We start from the raw sequence: 11,888 nt of genomic DNA on the forward strand, positions 1-11,888 counted from the left end.
TTGTTGTTGTTGTTGTTGTTTGCCGTAGTCACGTGATTTGGGGAGTGCTCAAATGAACTGTTCCGGTATACGGTCCAATGAGGACATTCACTAACTCTCGCGAGACTTCAAGTGGCGCGAATAAATAAGAGGACATCTGGCAAACGAAGCTTCTGAGGAATTGTTTCCTGTTTTCCGAAAACATTTAATCATATTTCGTTTGTCTGTTGTTTTTATAAACCTACAAAAAGGTTGTTTTAGTTCATAAATCGAAACTATGTCGGACTGTTTGTCAGAAGACGGCATCAACCAGGAGGAGGCGGAGGACGACGTCTTGACTCCGGCGAAGCTGATCTCTAAACTGGAAGAAGTGAGCGACCTTACCGTATTTGCTCTGCTTTCAGTGGAAACACCCTGCTGTAAATATGTCTACAGTCGTGTTTGTGTTTGGCTCTTAGGCTTGGCTGAATGAGAAGTTCTCCCCGGAGCTGCTGGAGAACAGGTCGGAGATGGTGGAGTGTGTGATGGAGCAGCTGACTCACATGGTGAACTACCTGCAGCTCATCACACGTCACTTACAAAGAATAACAAGACATCTTCACATCTTCTGTTTAAATGCTTTATCAGATCATATATCCGTTTTATAAGGATCTCTTCATTGCAATATGCAAGTAACAACTTTTGATTCTAGGTTTATAAATATTTTATTTCAATAAGTGCATCATATTTTTTAGATTATATAGATTTTAGTGAGACATATATAATTAAAAAAATATTTCAAACCTTAATTGCGTATATTTTAGTATGTCTTATAAAGTTGTGCTGTTCTCCTCGAACAGGAATCCAACTTGCAGCGAGTAAAAGCGGGCGATGCTATGGCCAGTGTTCATCGCATGGAAGTAGACAGGATTCGTTTTGTCCTCAGCAGCTACCTGCGTTCTCGTCTGCAGAAGGTCCGTAAGGCTTGAAGCACTGCACGGCCTCTTTTTGTGCGTAGATAAGCCTCATCTTTAAATCATCTATGTCTAGATTGAAAAGTTTTTCCCTCACGTCCTGGAAAAAGAAAAGTCTCGAGCCGATGGACAGCCGTCTCTGCTGTCTCCTGAGGAGTTTGCCTTTGCCAAAGAGTGAGTATAGAAGATCGATGCTTTAGTAAGAATATGTTTGTGGTTTAAAAAACAAATAAACAAAATTATGCTCATTTCTGCGCACAGGTACTACGCCAACACAGAAAGCTACCTAAAGACTGTAGCGTTGAAACGCATGCCGGCCAACCTACAGACTGTAGATATGCTGAAAGCAGGTAAAGATCTCTTTTTATACTGTCTTCTTGTTATGAGTCAAAGTGATGGTGACATTTGCTGATTGACCTTTATAATAATTAAATCCCAGTGCCTGAGCCCTGCTTGGACTCCTTTGTTTTTCTGCGAGTGAAGGAGAGGCAAGAAAATATTTTTGTCGAACCTGAAACGGACGATCAAAGGTAATTGGTTCTCTGTGAGCAAGTTATTCATTCAGCATCCAGAAGGTGGCAGTGTTATTTATCTTCATATTGATTTAAAAATATGCTGTCTCTCTTGTGTTAGAGAGTATGTTGTGGATCTCGAGGAGGGCTCCCAGCACTTGATGCGTTATCGCACCATAGCGCCGCTCGTTTCCAGCGGAGCCGTGCAGTTAATTTGAACTTGGAGGTAAGCGGCGATGTTGTAATTCTCATTAACTCGGTAATGACCTCCCTTGAACCGACAGCTGCTAAATCACGTCTGCAGATGTTGCAGAAGGTTTGCAGTTAAATCTGGATTTATTTTTAGCTCCAAACTCTTGGATCTCTTAGCAACACAGTAAAGTTTGTATTTATTGTTTGCAATCTACCAGATGTGTTGTTTTAATTACAATGTGGAATTAAATGTAACTAACTCAGTCATTTTTTATGTTGCAGGGTTGTTTGTGGGCTATTTTTTTTGCTGCAGGAGATCATAAACCTGAGTGCCTGATTTCCACCTGTGCTGTAATAAAGAAAGAACTGATTTATCACAGAAATTACACCAGGAAACACAAACTGCTTCCTCACTGTCACCTGGAAAAGACACTAACTTGTGTGACATAAACATCTGGGGCTTCAGAAGTGAAGATCAGGATTGAACCAGCTTTTGTACTGGTGCTATTTTTAGACAGTGTTTCTGTGTGTGATGTTTATTTTTTTATGTTTGTGAAACAATATTATGTAGTAATTTATCACATTCTCTCCTTTTGTCATCGTATCAAATCATCCACGACTCAATAACCAAATGACTTGCAGGAGATTTGTTATCGGTTCACTTGGCATCAGTGCTCCTGTCCTTTTAGGTTGCACATGTCCATGTGTGTGCGTTTGTGTTGAAGACTGTTATTCATGTAAATACTGAATGTGTAGTTGTAGTTTGGAAGAATTTATGGGACAAACATCATCTTCCGTGAGCTATAATTGTTGCAACGTTGTTATGTAAGCACTTCAGAGGGTGCAATCAGTGCTTATTGTTTGCCCCAACACAAATTGCTCAGTAATTGGAACTAATAAAAAGCAGAAAGGCCAGTGGGCTTATCTGAACAGATTTGATGTCAGCGTGCTGTTTATCTCATTATCTATTGCATTTAACCTACTCTTTTGGATCTTACAATGTCAAATAGGATTTTTGAGAAAAATAAAACAAAGCAAATAACTAGTTTCAGAAAGCAGTCATTTGGTTGACTTAAACTGGTTCACGATGGCCACCATAAAGTGATCTTAGCAAAAACTAAATACCGCAAAGCGGAGACATAATGACCCCCGCACGCACAAATGCACCAGAACTCAGATGTCTTTATTCATAATAAAATGTCATGCTACTATGTGCATTCCAAAATCGTAGTGGTTTGGGTGGGGGTCTTTTTTTTTGGGGGGGGGGGGGGCACTGATTGTTAGGCCTGATGGATAGCCCCTCATCAGAGCTAAACAACAAAAGAAATCTGAAGCTTCTATGTTGAACAGTTTCTGAGTTACAAGCATTTTTTCATGTCCAGACACCCCCTCTTTGTTTGGAGCCCCCTCCTCAAATATGGGGTCTATCATAAAACCGTTGGCTGGAGCAGTGTAGGTCAGACTCATCTACAGACCTGCCAAATTTCATGTTGACCAGTGCAGGCGTTTTTGTGCCACGGTTGACCAAAAATCACTGAAAAAAAAAAAAGAAAAGAAACCGTACGAAAACAATATGATTCCTGCTTACACTTCGTGTGCGGGGGTCTAAATAAAAATGTCTATAACTCAAGTCAATTTAACAAATATAGATTTAAGATTTAGCGTGGTAGTAGCTGAGCAATGTTCCAAATACAACACATTAAACTCAACACATAACTTTACCTAAAACCTTGACATTTACTATTGGAGTCAATCCAGTTTCAATGAAATTTCTCTAGTGGTACATTATATATTCCAACTACGTTGCAAAACATCTCTTCAGAAATAACCAGACTTGTCCTTTATCTCTGTGGCAGATGCCTTTATTAAAGTGGACTTTAATTTTGTGTCCATATGCATCCCGGTAAGCCTGAGAAGTACGTGGAGGACGTGTGTAATGCGACTGTTGCCTGCTGGGACTTGTTCGTAACCCAGCCTTCCTCAGCATCACACATGCTTTTGGACAAGGCCAGCCGAGCCGAGGCTCCGATCCAGCCTCAGGGCCTCGGTGGGATTGGTGTATACTGACAGGTCTGAGAATAGAGCTCTGGGATGGCTGGGACATTTTCCACAAAGCAGAGTCAAATTACATAGGAAAGAAGCTTAGCCTTACATGCCCCCTCCACTACATCAACACACAAAACAGGATTTTACTCAAACCAGGATGTTTTTTAAATAAAGACCTTTATAAGAAAAATCACAAGTTACAACTAAAGAATGTGGCTTCAGTGGGAAGATCAAGCAGATTTAAATATGGGAAGACAAATAATAAACCTCTCGGCTGATTGGTCAGGAGATTGACGGGGGCGGAGCTAAAACATGCTGAGCTGGTATAAACAAGGTTTTTCCTGTGGGTAGAAGGATTGACTGTATCAAACCTGTTACAGTCAATGCTGATTGGACTTAGTAGGTGACAATCTGCATCTTTAAACAGTTTCAATTTTTATGAAAAGGTTAAATTTTATGCATGAATTTCACATCAAGACTAATAAGCCAATTTTATGAACACATCTGTGGTATTCCTGGGTAGTTTCTCTGCAAATTCCAGACAAACGCCGAGGATCGTATTCCTATCAGGACTATCAGCATGGAGATGTCCAGTCCAATGTAAGTGAAATGCACGGTTCTGCAGCTGTGGGGTCATTTATCTTGCTGATCTTGAGATATATTTTTTAAAAGTACCGAGAAGCATAATCTCAGCCAATTGAGCCACACTTCCAAGGCAGCAGTCTTTTAAAATCACTCTTTGTTTTCATCACAAGTGTCCTGTCGGTTGGCCTGGGGTCGATGGCCCAGACAGCCGGACTCGTGGAGATTGCCGTCAGGTTGTGCTTGAACCAGCGTAGACATCTGTGTCCTCATGTGTGGGTCCCCATTCTGAAGCCCCTGAGGCCTTGCATCCGTTCTCCGGTTTCAGAGCAGCCGGCCGTCGACGTCACCAGCCACCCGAACCACCCTCTCTCATCTTTCTTTGATGATCTGCACAGCGACAATGATGGCGACGCACCGATCCTCCTCCAGAACAAGCGTGTGGTGTTTGCGGACTCGCTGGGATTCTCCCTGGCAGCTGTGCGAGTGTTTTCCGAGGCAGAGGATGAGTCCGACCTCGGCCCGCTGCCGTCGCTGCAGGAGGGTTTGGGAAGCATGACGGGGGACGGCTACAGCTGCACCGTCAGCACCTGCTGCCCAGGGACCCGGCTGAAACTGGGCTTCCCGCAGCCCTCTTTGGATTTCCAGGCCTTTCGCGCCAAACTGGCAGAGAGCATGGTGACCCTGGAGAACTGCGTTGTCACCGAGCAGGCCCTCCAGGGTACCGTCCGGGTCAGGAACGTCCACTTCCGCAAGGAAGTGCGTGTGCGCATCACCTTTGACTCGTGGCAAAGCTTCAGAGACTTTCCCTGCACGTACCTGCAGAAACGCTTCGGGGGGCCTCAGACAGACATCTTTGAATTTGAAATAGCCATTCCCAAAATCCTCGATGCCAAGAGGAAGATAGAGTTCTGCTTAATGTATTTGCCAGCTGGGCAGAGCGAGCCATTCTGGGATAATAACAACGGACAGAATTACAGCATCGTAGTGTGTGTGAGCTCACACCTTTGCCACGGGGAAAATCAAAGTGAAAAGGCATGACTTACAACCAATGAATGGTTACTGTTTGTAACGTGCATTTAGGTTGGGATTGATTTTGACTGTTTTTCTCTTGGCTGTGCTTTGTTTAAATAAACCCTGTTGTCTTCTGTTTACAGTCTAATCTTTTACTCCACTCCACTTTCTAGTGATGCGTCCTACATTTTGAACAGTCTGAAATTTATGAGTTACTATGAGTTGTGCAACAGGGAGGGGGATCCCATTCGCTGTGGGCAGTGCTAGCATAGGTCAGAGATCACTGGGCAGGCTCCAGCAGTGGCCCTAGAGGAGGAAAGAGGCTAATCTTAGCCGGGCCGGACGTCACAGTTGCTGCAGGAAACTGATCCGAGCTGCCACCTTTCACCTAATTTGATCACCTCAAATGGCTCTTATCACTTCAGCTGTGATTGAAATCGTGTCATAATTACTCTGGAGATGCATTTTAACACAGCAAAGTGTTTGGCATGGATGCAGCCAAGCAGAGTTAAGATCTGAGAGATTTGGCAATTTGAAAACAGACATATTAAAGGTATAATATCCATATTCATCGTGCTCTTTTCAAAGTCAAATATCAGTGAAACAGAGCAAAGTCACAGGATCATAAAAAGAACAATAAAAGATCAAAGGGAGCACCAAAATCTCAACAAGTATGGGTCATTTTCTTTTGAATATACACAGCAGTTTTGTATTGGCTTCACTGTTTTCTTTTTTAAAGTTGTGCATTCTTTGACGTAGATGTATAATAAAAAACACACTTTTCTAATTCAGGCAAAAGGGAAGGTGGAAGCTTGTGGGACTTGTTGGGGGAAGTATTGTTTACCCAGGGCTCACTGCAGGGAGGGACCCCCGACAAAGCCCAGAATGAAAAGGTTTTGAAAATATACGTAAGAAAGATTGATCAAGTGAGCACAAGGCTCAGTCAGATGATCTGTGCTACGCTCCTGGGTTGAAAGCACCTTCGACCGATCTCAAGATATGTACGTCTCAGTGATTTAAATAATGCCCAACCTAGTGTCCACGCCGCCTCAGCGCCCCACGCTGATGTTGCACACTTTGCAGCTTGGGTCTTTCTTGGCGTCAGCTGTGGTCAGACTCATGAGCTGGTGGTGCCCGCTGATCTGCTGCACGGCGCCCTGATCCAAATGAACCGGCCCAGCGAAGAGCACCTCCAGGATGACGTCGCTGGCGTGGCAGTACACAGGCTCCTCCCCCTGCCTCTGAGGGGCAGCGTAGGTCAGGAAGGGGTTAGAGGTCAAGTCCAGCATCGGGAGGCGGCTGCGGCAGAACGCGTCCCCTTCCGTACCGACCGGCGCCAGAACCAGCACCACGTAGTGATAGGCCGTGTACATGCAGTAAAAGTCTGCAAAATACAGGCAGATGTTGGGGTTCAGCAGGTGGCCGGCTGAGATCTGGAACCGAAGGGGCCCGTAGGGGGAGTCTTTGGGAGGAAGTCCCGTATCAAACTCTGTGTTGCAGCTGAAGAAGACTCCGTGCAGTTTGCCGTTGATCGGAGAGCCGTGACTCCCGCTGTTGTCTTTCAGAGCTGGACGCATCAGGCCCCCACATTCCCTCCTAATTTAAGGGGGGCAACAAAGGGACATTGCAGTGAACTCCTGTGAGCGTGGCTGTAACTGAATAAAAGGAAAGGAATACTCGCACTGACCTGACAAAGTCAAAGTACTCCGGGTGCTGGTTGCGGTAGAACACGGAGAACTTCAGTAGCCGCCCTGCAGAGCCTTTGGCCTTGTCCAGGAGCTGCTGCAGGTGTTCCATAGCGTAGTCTGCAAAGTTGAACAATAAGACCATATTTAAAATGTTGGTAAAGACTCAGTTTGCCACTTTTTGTTTTTAGTTTGTTTAATGATTTTATTCTTTTAGATCTCACCTCCGGTGCAGAACTCCACCACCTGGCTCCACTCTGACACCAGGTAGTCACCATCCGGCTGCTTGACAGCTGTTTGAATAGAAACACAGTACTCGGTCCGCGGGCTGAGGAACCAGTGTCCTCTGACCGCCATGGGGAGAGGCACAGCCTTGGCCACCAGCTTTGTTGGCACATCCTGAATGAAGTACCAAAGAGGTCATGTCAGAGCCGGGGCGCAGGGTTGGAGCAGGCTGACTGTGTTTTTAAATAATTAAGTATAACTGGCAGAACAATATGGAAGCATTTAAGTGACAAATGCTTCCATAGAACAATGGTTTTCCTCTTAAAATGTTGCTGCATTTACTATTTTATACATTTAACCCTGTAACAAGGATAAATCTTATCAAATCAGTAGCTCTGCTTTGGTCAAGGCCTACAAGAAGAATAGCTAATTAGAAACTCACAACATATCTCTTGTTTTTGTGCCACTTTATTTGAGAGTGAACATCACCTCAACTCAGAAACATGTTACTCAGTTCTTTGCTGGTCATGGCTTATTTAAAACACTGTTTTTTTTGTTTGTTTTAAACTCGGGCTGAAACTAGATTTAATTTGTGTTGGTTACTTCCTTTTACAGAAAAATAAGTTTGTCAAAATGTTTAACTTCCTTTTTTTTCTTTTAATTTTTGCTTCTGAAGAATAAAGTGTTAGTTTAAAAAAAACCCAGAGGCTTAACAGGAAATTTAACAAAAGAAAACTCAACCAAAAACCGCAAGTTATGCAAATGTGCAAAGAGTGTACAGCTGCTAATTCTCTTCAGAAATAGGGCTCAAGGGAAAAGTTTTGAACAGTAAATATCCTACCTGCTGTAGATAGTTTTTTTAAACAACCTTATATTGGAGAAATAGAGTTATATTCTGACTGGATTGATTTGTTAAAGTTTGTCAAGTTGAAAGTGGATTCCCTTAATTTTTGACAGCTCTACATACAAATTTTTAAATTATATTTTATGTAAAGCACCACTATTTCTATGCCACTATCAAGTTTGCATAAAGCTATTATTCTAGCAGAAATACGATATTTTCTCATATTTCCTTAGCAGCTAGCTGCTGCTGCTGCTGTGTGTTTGTAAACCACAATATATTTAGTGCAAATATTTTAATATGATAAAGTAATAAAACACATTTTTCACAAACTACCGTATGAATTTTTTTTTTAGATTGGACTTGTTTTAGGACAGCAGTGATCTGCTTGTCTTTTGGCCACTCTCATAGCTTTTGATTTAGTCCAAATTAAACTTTATTTCTCCAAATTGAGGTAATTCAAAGAGCGATGTGAAACAGGTAAAACAATTATTACAGAGGTTTGAAATTTAAAAAAGTACAAATACTTTGTAACCTAAGTAGAAATTTTGGTTATCAATAATTTTCTGCAGCAATTATTTTTCAGACCACTTTTAATTTATACTTATTGCATTTTCTCACAACCATTTGTACTTCCTACTATTTATATTTTTAAAATGTAAGAAGGGTTTCTTTTCTATTTCATTCCAGCTTGTCATTGTTTCAAAATTTAAAAAAACCATCTAGTTTAACACCTCCCAGATAGGTAACTTAATTGTGGTTGTATGAGAAGTATAATTATACCATTCTGACACCCTGTTGGTTTCGATGTGATCTATCCTGCATGACACAAACACTCCAGGACACATCAGATGTATGTAGCTTAATATAAAGATGACTGTGGCAGATATAACTGCAGCTAAAACAGGTATCCCAATTTTGTCAACATGAGCATTTTAATACACAACATCTTCATTAGAAAACATTTTTAGGGAGGTGGAGCTTTTGTCCTTAAAGGCTTGTTTTTGTTTTTCTTTACATTACTTTTACTTTCATTCTTCAAGTAGCTTTAAAACCAGTACTTTTTCCTTGAGTCAAACACTCAAGTTGATACTTCAAACTTCCACAGAAGTATTTTTAAATTCTAGTATCCATATTTCAACTTGAGCAATGAATGTGAATATTTTTGACACCTCTGAATTATTATTCAGAACTTTTCCACAGAAATCTTGTTCTAAAGATCTGAGCTAGTGAGCTTCCCCTTCCAGTAGGTTTCAAACAGTTTGGTGCTGCATTTGAATTTGTCAGCTTTTGTCCACTTTAAAAAGAAACAATGCCAAACTGAGTCACCAGCCCCAGGATGTTGACTGCACACGTTTCCCTTTCCGACTGGATTGAAAGTGACTGAAAGGGCAACAACTGCACTGCATTTATTCTTAATTCCCAACAGTGCAGATTATCACAAACCACTGTAATGCAGGTGTTAATAAAACTAGGTTTTACTAAAAAGGGTATACAACTTATATATGTGTTTTTGCCAGTTGTGTTGTGAATAAGAGTGTAAATCTGGGAATAGGCGGCTCAGAGGATAGCACATGCCCTGCAGGGAGAGGGTGAGGTAATGCAGATGTTTGTTTCAGACCCTGTGCTTGAACCGGTTGGGGTCCCTGTTCTCTTTGCGGCTCAGGTCGATGAAGTAGTGCGTGGCTCGGGCCGAATCCTCCGGGGTCATGTCCCACATGATGCGGAAAGAGTCGCAGGTCACCTCGCAGATCTTGATGTTGCACGGTGTGGAAAGAGGGGCGTTCATCGCTGTCATCTGCCATTAGAAGTGGAGATATAAGTGAATATGAGCTGAAACACGGACACGCGCCTGGCAGTACATGATACGGGCCAAACCTACTGAAAGATGGTCACAAAAAAAAAAAAAACAACTTTGTGATGAACTCACTCCAGACAGAATTGAATTAGCTGCTCATTACAGGGTTTGTGGTTCACTCTCTGAACTGTTTTTCCACTCCACCTCCCTTCCCTTGCCCTCAACTGACACTTCCCGTCATTACACAACTCGGTACGCTCCCAGCTGAGTGAGTGGTCTCTGTTTTTCCTTCTGCATTTCATAATCCACCTCCAGCAGTCTCCAAGCAACCGTACATCAGCTGCCTGGCTCCTCCTGGGATTCTCATGGAAGTGGCCACAAACAGGCACTTCTGCACGTGTCAGCAGCAATCAAACTACAGCAAGCTTATTAAACGTTTTGTCCTCTTTCTTATGCTGTAAGCAGAAAAAAACTGAATGGGTCGATTCAAGTTGCTTTTGTGTGAATGTAGAAATAAGGAGGTTTAGCAGCTGCAGGTGATGTCTGATCCCTGTCAGGTGCACTGGTCAGTTTGTGTTTATTTCATCAGCACATGTACGAGAGTCAAACCTTGATTTGAATCCCATCTGCATCTCTACACCTCGACATCAAAGCAGCACATCTTTTCCCCCCTCCCGACTTAAAAGCCTCTTTTCCTATTGATTCAAAGATGTGGCTAAGAATAGCACACTCATTTTGTTGCTTGTGATCCCACACATGCCCGGTGTACAGTGGAGTCAGTTTTCTGACCGCTGGGTCTGCTAAGGAGCTCTGCAGTCAGGATGATGGACAGCCTGCATCAGCTCATTAAAGCCCGTGAACTGTGAAATTTGTGATATAGCTCGTTCACACGGGGGGGTTGAGGTGGGTTTGTGCAGGAAGGAAAGAGAGAGCTCCTTCATCATGTGTTGTCTCTTTGAGGCTGTTTTTTTCCAGCTGCATGCTCCCCTTTTCTAAGCATGAAGTCTTTTCCCAGCGACAGAAATTGGGGCAAGAGCAGATGCTCCCAGGACGAGTAATCAAAGCCCCCCATCTCAAAGCCACCTCCTCCCCACCCCCCCATGGGCACTATGGCTCTGCACTGAACCCAGTTCAGACGCAGGTCTCAGCATCATTCACACAATCCCACTGCCCTCGTTTAGAAAGCGAGTGAGAAAGAAGAAAAGGAGCTAATTATCTCCAATACGATATGATGGACAGCTGTTCCAAATAAGGCAGCTGGTGTTAACTGATAATTATAATGAGTTCTTCTGGCATCACAAATCATAATTTATGCAAACACGCCTGCACCAGAACCCACGGCGCACAAACATACGCTGCAGCATGTGGAAAATACAGTGAAATACATTCTGAGGTCTGGAGGAAATGGAAAAAGGAAAAGTGTTTATGAGTTTGTGTTCAAAGCTGAAGGATTGTTGCTCAGTGAAGTGAATCAGGCAGCTGTTAGAGATGAACTGAATTAAGCATTAATGGGATAATGTCAATACAGTGAGCATTCAGTGCAGCTGCATGGAAACACAAAGGACAACCGATCTGAATCCTCAAAGTTGGAAAAACACGTTATCATTAAAACGACCTGCCAGTAAAACTCATTTAATATCACAAAAATCAGTTGTTATCAGCTGATTGTCTCGTCCATAGAGAGATGCACAAATGCAACATGGCGAGCTAAATCCATGGGATTGTTCTGAAGATTAAAAAGTTCACATACAGTAACAATCACAGGGATTTATAATCCTGAGGTCTGAAGCATCAATGAGCAATTGTTATATAGGAGCAGTCCTCACTTGTTTGAAGCTCGTCTGATGGGAAAAGGATACAGCAGCAGCTCTGAACTGCACTTTCTTCTTCTTCTCCTTTTCTTTCTCCTTGTCTCCACTGATGCTGCAGGAAGAGGCTCTTCAGGGAAAACTGATCACAGGAGGTGAAGCAAACACACTGGATTCCTCTTTCCCTCTTCCTCCCCGACTGTTTCTCTCCGTATCACACAAACAGACTAACCCCCACCTCCCCCTGCCATCC

The 11,888-nt window shown here is 42.8% G+C and overlaps 3 protein-coding genes across 3 annotated transcripts; 2 read left to right on the forward strand and 1 right to left on the reverse strand.

Moving 5' to 3' along the window:
- Window positions 1–99: 99 nt before the first annotated feature.
- Window positions 100–2,575, forward strand: gins4 (GINS complex subunit 4 (Sld5 homolog)). Its single transcript, XM_014012098.1, has 8 exons — window positions 100–349; window positions 438–524; window positions 819–932; window positions 1,009–1,106; window positions 1,194–1,282; window positions 1,372–1,462; window positions 1,566–1,670; window positions 1,919–2,575. The coding sequence occupies exons 1-7, from the start codon at window positions 257–259 to the stop codon at window positions 1,660–1,662; spliced, it is 669 nt and encodes a 222-aa protein (XP_013867552.1). The 5' UTR covers window positions 100–256; the 3' UTR covers window positions 1,663–1,670; window positions 1,919–2,575.
- Window positions 2,576–3,081: 506 nt separating this feature from the next.
- ppp1r3c2b (protein phosphatase 1 regulatory subunit 3C2, duplicate b) lies at window positions 3,082–5,416 on the forward strand. The gene is made up of 2 exons (XM_014012100.1): window positions 3,082–4,282; window positions 4,438–5,416. Exons 1-2 carry the CDS (start codon window positions 4,263–4,265, stop codon window positions 5,303–5,305), a joined length of 888 nt encoding a protein of 295 aa, XP_013867554.1. The 5' UTR covers window positions 3,082–4,262; the 3' UTR covers window positions 5,306–5,416.
- A 409-nt stretch (window positions 5,417–5,825) lies between these two features.
- On the reverse strand, window positions 5,826–11,858 carry phyhip (phytanoyl-CoA 2-hydroxylase interacting protein). The gene is made up of 5 exons (XM_014012099.1): window positions 11,654–11,858; window positions 9,651–9,827; window positions 7,188–7,362; window positions 6,966–7,083; window positions 5,826–6,874 (listed from the first exon to the last, which is right to left on the reverse strand). Exons 2-5 carry the CDS (start codon window positions 9,825–9,827, stop codon window positions 6,328–6,330), a joined length of 1,017 nt encoding a protein of 338 aa, XP_013867553.1. The 5' UTR covers window positions 11,654–11,858; the 3' UTR covers window positions 5,826–6,327.
- Between the last annotated feature and the right edge of the window lie 30 nt (window positions 11,859–11,888).

This window comes from Austrofundulus limnaeus, unplaced genomic scaffold (genome assembly GCF_001266775.1).
Source record: "Austrofundulus limnaeus strain Quisiro unplaced genomic scaffold, Austrofundulus_limnaeus-1.0 Scaffold88, whole genome shotgun sequence".
In the NCBI taxonomy this organism is placed as follows: domain Eukaryota; kingdom Metazoa; phylum Chordata; class Actinopteri; order Cyprinodontiformes; family Rivulidae; genus Austrofundulus; species Austrofundulus limnaeus.

Bases quoted from the DNA above. Each gene is read 5' to 3' on its own strand.
- gins4 (XM_014012098.1), top strand. From the start codon at position 257: ATGTCGGACTGTTTGTCAGAAGACGGCATCAACCAGGAGGAGGCGGAG. The intron at 933-1,008 runs GTCCGTAAGGCT...ATCTATGTCTAG, and splicing joins TGCGTTCTCGTCTGCAGAAG to ATTGAAAAGTTTTTCCCTCA. The intron at 1,107-1,193 runs GTGAGTATAGAA...TTCTGCGCACAG, and splicing joins GAGTTTGCCTTTGCCAAAGA to GTACTACGCCAACACAGAAA.
- ppp1r3c2b (XM_014012100.1), top strand. From the start codon at position 4,263: ATGGAGATGTCCAGTCCAAT. The intron at 4,283-4,437 runs GTAAGTGAAATG...TTTCATCACAAG, and splicing joins ATGGAGATGTCCAGTCCAAT to TGTCCTGTCGGTTGGCCTGG.
- phyhip (XM_014012099.1), bottom strand. From the start codon at position 9,827: ATGACAGCGATGAACGCCCCTCTTTCCACACCGTGCAACATCAAGATC. The intron at 7,084-7,187 runs GTGAGATCTAAA...TCAACTTTGCAG, and splicing joins GGTGGAGTTCTGCACCGGAG to ACTACGCTATGGAACACCTG. The intron at 6,875-6,965 runs GTCAGTGCGAGT...CCCTTAAATTAG, and splicing joins GAGTACTTTGACTTTGTCAG to GAGGGAATGTGGGGGCCTGA.